This window comes from Austrofundulus limnaeus, unplaced genomic scaffold (assembly GCF_001266775.1).
Source record: "Austrofundulus limnaeus strain Quisiro unplaced genomic scaffold, Austrofundulus_limnaeus-1.0 Scaffold192, whole genome shotgun sequence".
Lineage (NCBI taxonomy): Eukaryota > Metazoa > Chordata > Actinopteri > Cyprinodontiformes > Rivulidae > Austrofundulus > Austrofundulus limnaeus.
The window spans coordinates 378,809-387,851 of record NW_013952594.1 but is presented as its reverse complement, the minus strand read 5'-3'; the positions used below and the strand labels follow the sequence as shown (position 1 = coordinate 387,851).

General features: G+C 38.0%; 1 protein-coding gene across 1 annotated transcript in view; it reads left to right on the top strand.

Annotated features, from left to right (window-relative positions):
• Positions 1-5,370: 5,370 nt before the first annotated feature.
• Positions 5,371-9,043, top strand: part of jade2 (jade family PHD finger 2) — a gene marked incomplete at its 5' end in the record, with an annotated part of 210,611 nt that continues 206,938 nt past the window's right edge. The window contains 1 exon segment of the mRNA XM_014018409.1: positions 5,371-5,434. Within this exon segment, the coding sequence (XP_013873863.1) occupies positions 5,371-5,434 (64 nt within the window).

Below are 9,043 nucleotides of genomic sequence, written 5' to 3'. Positions count from 1 at the left end.
TTAGTCTTTGAGCAGCTGCTCTCACCTGACTTTTTCCCTCCGACACACACAGTTGGTTTCTTTAAAAGTTCACCTCACTTTATTAGCTGTGCTCCTGAGCATGTGAACTGGCATAAAATAGCTGAGTCATGCTTTTCTTTCCCCACCTGCGGTCCCGCGTCCACATATACGGGTTTACTCGTGCGTTGCACATGTAAGGGAACGGTGGCCTTGAAGCGTTCAGTCAGACACGCTGCTCTCGGTGGAGTCGTAGTCAGCCAATTAATTAGCTCCCCAGGCGGTTGGCTTTCCCAGCATGCATTAGGCAACCTTCTCACTGTAAATGTGTTTTGGCTGACTCAAAGCTATGCACAGCAAATGCGGCATACAGCGGATGATATATTTCAAATGAAAGCTGCTGGTGGCTGTCTAAACCCAATGAAATATTAATGTGATCTACAGATTTATATCCGTACTGAAGGTTATTTGTGTTAAGAATAAATTATTATTTTTTGGCCATAGAAAAACATTTTAGTCTAGTTTCACTCACTCACTTGGAACAGTTTTCTCCTGTAGTTCTTTGTAAATACTGATTCAGCATTTACACTGCTGTTTTAATATTTGTTTTTATTTCTTCATGCACCTTTTAAAATCTGTAGTTTTAGCCATTCATCCATCAAACTTTTTATTTCCTTTTTCTATGTTGAGTTTTAGGCTACTTTAGCAGACATTTTGCTGCTGCAAAGTTAGTTAAATGCTACTTTTAACTTCTAGCTACTGTTTTGCTCCTTGTTAGCTTTTAGCTAGCATTCTGCTCTTTTCATTTTCAGCTTTTTCAACACTACATTGAAGTCWTCCAGCTCTCAGCATCATTTTACATTTCTTTATTTATCTTTAGTCTTCTGCAGTTTTTCCGTAAATCTCCACCTGCCTTTAAACTCACTAGATTAGCAGATTAGCTGAAGAAGTCATGGGGAATAGATTTAAACAACCCAGACTAGACTAGATTATAAAAGGTAATACATTTAGAATAATGTGGATTAAAAAACCTACCAGTCGGTTTGAAGACTCAAAGGAATGGTGTTTTCCAGAGACTAGTTTAATCTTCAGCGAGGTCCTGATTAAAACCTTAAACGTACAATTTTTTTGTAAGTTGTCGAGGGGCTTTATTACAGCAAAATGTCCACTTTTTCACAAACTAACAATCTTGAATTATTAGATTTTAAGGGCTTTTCTGATGCTCAGTTTTTTTCAGATTCCTCCAGTATCACATTATTATTTTGGCAAGAGTATTTGTTTATTTGGACRTATGTGCAAAAGGTGTAAGTCCTTATGTTGAACTCCTTTGCAGATGAATTTAAAGTTTTTATAAAACACTGTTTGATTCAAGATGACCACTTGACCTTAACAAATGAAAAAATATCAAAAAACAAAATCACTTTTATAGATACTGAGGTAGAATTTGTTGTGGTAGTAGCTGAGAGTCATGCTCAACATAAACTGAGCACTGATAAATCATGTGATCTTTAATTATGAAACTTTGGCAGCAGGAATGCTAGTTAATAATGATATTTTATTAGTAAATGCTGAAAACTTCATTATTGATGAATGTTTTTTACCTCACAGACCATTGGGCCTCATGCAAGAACCATTCATACGCACAGATTTGTTCTTAAATTGTGCGTACGAGTGATTTAGGAGAATTTGTGGCATTCACCAATGTTTTCGTATTCTACGATTTTTTTCAGATACGAACAAAATTTACGAGTGGTCCAGACCTGTCGTAAATTTTACGTGAAGTCAGTCTGCTGTTATCCAGACGGATTTTCTTCACTAATAACTTTATATTTCGTTAGTTTGAAGATATTTTGAGTTGAAAATAAATCACACTCCATAATTATGTTGACAATAAGTTATTCTGCTTGAATTAGAGTTATAATTTTAAATGTAATAATTTAGACTAACAATATAAATTGTCCGTCCGGCCGGCTTACCCGCTATCGGGTGCGGGGGGCAGCAGGAGAAAGACCCCGCTCTCTCCGCAGAGACACTTTCCAGCTCGTCCTGGGGGACTCCGAGACGTTCCCAGTCCAGAGGGGGTACATAATCCCTCCAGTGAGTCGTCGGTTTTCTTCAAAGTACCAGACTTATTTTGAAAACATTTTAAAATGCTTATTTCAAACCCGCATCTGAGACCACCGCAGCGCGCGGGGGGGTGGGGGTATGGTGCGCAGCGCTGCGGCTTCTGAATAAATGAAAATGATTTAACACAGTTGTTTATACATTTAGCAGCTCTTTTTATCCCACAGCTGACCTGCTAAAAATGACAGATTTTCTTTTCTGGATCTCTGACAGACGGACTTTCATGAATTTTCATGAATTTCTCATGAATGAATGGACACTTCCTTGTATCTGAGGTAGGAAACATAGCCTTATATGGTGTTTTTGGGGTGGTAATTATGCTAATCTCCTCTCGCGTGCACGAGCAGCTGGATAGAACAGGTGAATTTACGCAGCTCATTTACGCACTTTTCCTGAAGGTAGAAGAGTTTGTTGAATCTGACGTGGCATGTTCGTACGAACCCTTTGTACGATCAAAAGTAAGAGAAATTTAGGATAAGAATACAAACATGTTCTTGCATGAGGCCCATTGATCCAGTGAYGGCTCCAAATGCATAAAAAGTTCCCTCATTTTCACTCCCAGTTGGTAAAGCTAATATTATTTCTGTCAGAGAACCGTTAATTCTGCTCCGGTCAGTTTAATAACCAGACAGTCACCCCTACTTCATGTCACAACTTTCAGCACTTCTTTGGGCAGAGTTGGGAAAGAAATGACTTGACTGCTTTGGGAGGGAAAACATAAACAAAAAGGTTAAGCAGACAAAAYGTGGTTTAAGTAGGCCGTCTGAGAGTTTAATAGACGGGAGGAAACCCTGAGACAGATCCAAATGTGCAAGACTTGAAGACGGACAGAAAGATGTCAGCGATGCAYTTAACTGCTCTCATCAAAAGCAGAAAGATGAGGAAGGACTTGACAGATGGGAAGAAGAGGGAGAGAAAAACGAGGGGTTGAGGAAGTCAAAAATGTACTTAACCCTCCTGCAGTCTCCTCGTTCCTCCTGTCTGTGTGTCTTTTTGTAATAAAGTGTGGAGGTTTAGAAAGGTGGAGGGAGAAATATGGCACGGCCTGGACTGGAACAGGCAGCAAAAGGGAGCCGTGTGTTTTTTATTTATTTATTTTTGTCAGCACAAATGTCAGAGTAGTTAAGCGTATGCAGGGCGGGCGGAGGTTCAGGAAGAGCCCATATAAGAGGGAATAACCTTGTTTTACTGCCACATAAATCTCTGCGCTCCACAGTGAAGGCTGGAACCCACCTCCTTCCTGGATCTGACAGTTTGCTGAAACTTAATTTTACAACTGTTACTCTCCTTTTTTTCCTATCATGTACAGAATGAAGCTGATCTTTTACAGTCGTTTCCACCAATTATCAGTTTGTTTTTTACCTCCTGTTTTATCGACTTCTTGTTTATGACAAAGTCCTCATTCTGCAACATTTTTTAATTAAAATGTCCTAAACCTCAGATCATTTTAAAGGCTTTATTTTTTGCATATCACTTTTTTTTAGCTTTTCTTTCCTCCAGTGCCACCTGTTCCCCTCCTGTAGCCCCCGCCAGTCCTCGTTCAGATTTACTGTACAGTGATTTGAAGCAGGTGACAAATTAAGTCGACATAGATTCGACATTAAGTGCTTTGCGGCAGAACTGCTGGAGTCATTCCTGACAGATTGTGGATCGATCAGATTTTGACAGGAAGGAGGAACGCTCGTCTTTATACAGGTATTTCTTGGTTTCATGTTTTAAAGACTCCCTCTGGTGTTTCAGTGTGTGGAGATCTGATGGCTCGAAGGATGACTGACAATATTTTATACTGGATGCAGAACCATTTGTTATAAATCACAAGCCTTTTGATGGGATGCAATGATGGTTTTGCCAGTCAGTGTGTCTAGGTATGTGTGTCTTTTAGTAAAATATTTCATGAATCACAGAATGGATTTTAATGAAACGTACAGGAAATAATCAATGGATGTACATCTACAGCTGATTAAACTTTTGGAGCCAGTTCAACCAACTGATCTTAGCAAACAATATAGAATGGCTTGAATAAGGTCAGTTTTACAGATATTGAGCTAAAATCTAGAGAGTGGTAGTAGCTGAGAGTCATCACAACTAACATAATGTTACTTTTAGGCTTGATCAAGACTGCTTTGTCATTTCTGGACATAAAATGATTAAAAACGGGGCAATACGGCTGTACGATATCAGGAAAACCTGCTTAATATTGCGATAGCGATATGACGTTCGTTAAAGGGATCCCCGATTAGTTATAACATTAGACTTTATTTGATAAACATTTATTTTAACTGTAAAATAAAGACTGTAAAAAACTGTAGGATGTTTAGTTTTGTAAATTTTTAAAAATATATTTTAACACGGACGGAGCCATTTTATTTACACACAAAGCATTCTGGGTAAATGATGACGTGGATAGGTCCTCGGTGCGAGGCTGCTAGCGAGCTATATCCACCCTGAAGGTTAATCTTGGACAATATCTGATGATCGACTCTTTTAAATGAAACCAGAGAGCGTTGACAGAGAGGAGAAGGTAGAAATGACTCAGCCTGTAACTGAAAATATAGATGGAGGACAACAGAGCTGCTTCATGGAAGAACAACCTCAGCTTTGCCTGTTAGCCTTTGTGCTAGCGCTGATGCTATATTGCCTTATATGTATTAACTCTGTGCTAGCGTGACAAACAAGCTAAACTGAGGTCCTCCATCCATATTTTCAGTTCCAGGCTGAGTCATTTTTGTGTTCCCCTCTCTGTCATGTGGATGGAGGACCTCAGTGATGAGAGAATGTGTAGCGCTGAGCTAATACATATATATGGTGATAGCTTCCAGTCATAATTTAGTTCTGATCTATACTTGTTGAGTTTAAGATTTCTAAGTGGAGGTGTTGATTGCTTGCGTCTCATGAAGTGGGGTTCTGGGGAAAGTTTATGAACACTTAATATCTTACCTGGTGCATATAGCTCTTTGAAGAGCCCCTGTTTTAGCCTTCAGGGTTTTAAATGACAATTACTGTTGGAGGTTGCAGTAAAGTAAACATGATAAAGTCACTTGAACATCAGGATGATTGTGACGTTCCCAGTTTAGCGGTGATGAGCTCAGTTTATCCTGGTTGGAAGCCCGCTGGAGGCCCTGACAGATTGGTGTCATCAGCAGGTTATTTCATTAACACTTTCATGCTGAGCATCTTCTCACTTGTCATTTTCTCTCTCTCTTCTTACCCCCTCCTCCCTCCCYGCCCTCCTGCCTCCCTCCACCACAGATGCAGAGCGAAAAGAAGAGGAGGAAATACTCCACGAGCAGCAACGACTCTGACACCACTGACAGTAAGTTAGAGCCTCGGAGAAATGGTGTGTGTGTGTTCATGTGTGTGTTCATGTGGGCGTGCTCGTTGGAGTTTCTGTGCTACTGTTGCACAGTGAGTTACATGAGTTCAGCCAGTTTCTGTAAAAATATAGAAATATATTTTACGAAGACCTCCTTCCTGTTTCTCTCATGTCCTTTATCTGTGAATTATTTTCCAGATTTAGTCACAGAATCAATACAAATATGAAACAGCCACAAAAAAGACAAATAAATCGTAGTTATGGATGTGTTGGTGCAAATGTGAGGTCTTGAGAAATTGTGTAAAGTGCTATTTTCCTGATGACAAAGACCTGCACGATAAACCACCTTTGACAAAACATTTAATGCTAGAAAAACCAATAGATTTCTAATTAGTTGGACAAATTATTTAGACTTATTTTGACATTTTATACATTATTATTATTGGTCATGCATCAATACTTAGAGTAGAAGGTGCTTAAATAATCATCATGTTAAACTTTTTCAAGGCAAGATTACTTTTTCTGGGAGAATTCAAAGGACATAGACTAGGGGCTCTTAACCTTTTTGACCTCGGGGCCCAATTTGTTGAACATAAAGTGACACAAGGCCCAGTCAGACATTACCAATGTATGGATCAAAATGATAATTATTATAAATCTTGGTTTAATGTGCATCATATTTTTGCATTATAACTAAATTAAATACACTTAACAGAATAAAAGAAAAACTTCTGTCAAAAAATCATAAGACATGGTTATGACAAACATTATTTTATATTGTAACCTGCCCATAACAATTATTTGTCAACAGACCACTTAGGCTTATCAACACAAATATATATATATATTTTAAAMAGTAAATTAATTTGTGGTCATAAAATAAATACATTCAAAATGTTCAATGTTTTTAATAAAAAAACTGTAAAAATAAATTTGATAAATTGCACGGTAGAACCAGAAGCTGCTCTTCATATTAGTGACAAACATTAACAGTAAMAACAGTGTTTGTAACTGATTGTTTCCASTTGATAACTTGTTGTTCATCAGCCTCTAGAATCTGCTCATTCAAGTTTATAAACCTTCATAAGGGGAGAAAACTTGACATGGTGCTGCATGAAGACCGACGATGTGTTAAAACATTTAAAAGTTTAATTCTGTTGTATTTTTAGGCCATATTTAACAACATCTGTGTGAGCTGCTGTACCAACTGTCCATCCCTCTCTCCACCGGCGACCGCAGCTTCTGTTTGTTTATCTCCTCACATTATCGTCACATGTGACGTTGACCCGGTTGTTGTAAAAGTAATCCAGTATTTGACCTGGAGATTGATTGTCATCACGTTCACTCAGGTTGACTGAAGCTTTCACTGTAAATGTCTTGGAAAGTCAGAAAGTGTTTTTTTGTTCTCGTTTATCAAAAATGAAACTGTTTCGTTAGCAGAGCTGCTTCTACAGTCAATCAYGTTCTGAAAACACACAAATTTATTTTGTACTTTAGAATCCATTAAAGACTTCTAGTGACTTTAATGCCAGTCTTCTTTTACTTGTCATAGTCGGGCTTTGTTAGTTTAATGCATTTTGCTGCTTTCATTTTACAGTAATTCTCCTCTGATGATCTCATTGTGAAAATGTCAGGAGAGAACGGACAGAAAATTGGTACTTTTCTTGATGGATTGTAAGACGGCTCCTAATTGAAGTTCTAAAAAACCTGCTTTGCTGCCGAAGTAATGCTTTTTTAAAACACTGTTTTAGTAAAATTTGTGCTTTTAACACTGGAATTCAGACAGATTTCGAATTATACYAGTATTATCTGTTACCTTTTAGCACATCTTTGCTCAATTAGAAGAAACCTCCTAGTACACGTTTCTCTGGAATGTGTCAAAAATATTTTATTATTACGAGTTAATGGATAAATCAACAAAAAATTGTTTGTTTTGTTTATGATAACAGATGGGGATTCATCTAATAACTATCAGTGATAAACTCTGCTGCCTCTTTGATTTATGAATTATTACTTTAGAATAAATCTTGAAATTGTGTTTTTCAATAGTTAAAAAGATATTTTTTAATTTACCAAGTGGATAAGTCTGGGTAAAGTAGTTGTTTCTGCTTTTTAATCTGCAAGCTCCTCCTGACCGCTGCAGCGTGGACTCCAGCTGCATCTGGTCCACTGGAGGTTATCAGGTTTCTAATTGAAGGATGCCCATGATAATTTAGGCTGCCGGAGCCCCGAGCGCGGCTTTTAATTAACACACAGTCATGATGGTAACCTTCAACTGCGCTGCGGTCCGTTTGGTTATCTGGTCACGGCGTCGGAGCTGCACTGCTGCCATATGTGAGGCGTGTAGATGTGACCTGCACAGACGCAGAGCCCAGAGGACAATCTAGTTGTGCAGCAGATTAGTGCACGTCCTCATGAAATATTGTTCTTACCACGCAGAGGGACAAATAACATAAATCTCCAGCACTTGTGGAAGATCACACACACTGTTGTTTGGACAAGAATATAAACAGCTGTGGTGACTTTAACATACATTTGACCAAGTTTGTTTAGTGCTTTATTGTTGGTGGTGATCTCAGCTATCATCCAAAACCAACATCTAAAATCTAATGAATCTTGTAGACAAAAGTTATTATTCAGCGTTTTTTTTAATGAAAGGCCCTTGAAAGTTCCTTTCAATTCATATCGAAAGCTGAGTTTCATGACAGAGTTTTGAGATCTAAATGTTAAAAGCTTTGTGTATTTTGTTAGCAATCAGTTTTTGTGTTGTGTGGGGCTGTGTATTGGCAAGAATTTGGAGATACGATAACATCATGATATCACGATACGATATATCCTGATATATTGCGATACTGTAAGCAAGGCGATATATCGCTAKAGACAYATGCGCTATATATGCCTGCCTGCCTTCCGTAACTTGACGGCTGACTATAGTTGGAAAAAAGAGCGCATGAAACACTTAATTTGGCTTAAAATACAGACATTCTGAAAATAGTAACTGTTCGTAACCTTACCTCAGCTTAGAAGGCAGAGGGTGTCGGTCCTTTCTGCTCAGATTCAGCTTTTGGTGCATGAAGCTAATGTTTACTCACAATGCTAATGCTACCCTTACTCTCTGGCGCTCAAGAGGTAGAGGAGCCAAATGTCTGGCTCACTGCTGCCAACTAGTGGTCAGAGGCTGAACTACAACATAAAAATGAACGGCTGGCAGGAAAGTTGACATTTTAAACCTTAAAAAATCAATACAGGGCTTTAGAATATCGATACAGTATCAGGAAATGAAATATGGCGATATTTCAGTGTATTCATATTTTCTTACACCCCTAGTAAGTTCAGTTGAGCTGAAACTGTTGTGTGTTTTAAATTAGTTTAATATTGGTAACATTTGGGATATTTTACTGATTTGTTCAAAAAAGTTTAATCGACCGTATAATAAGACTTATTTAGGTGGAAAACAATTTTCAAATAAAGTTTAGAAATGTTTATTTATATAGCCCCTTTTACAGATTGAAAAATGAAAATAAAAAGCATAGTGCTTCAGTTTAAATGCAGAAGAAGATGAATTTGGCAGAATATTAATCCATTTCGTAGTGCCGTAAATATATAATA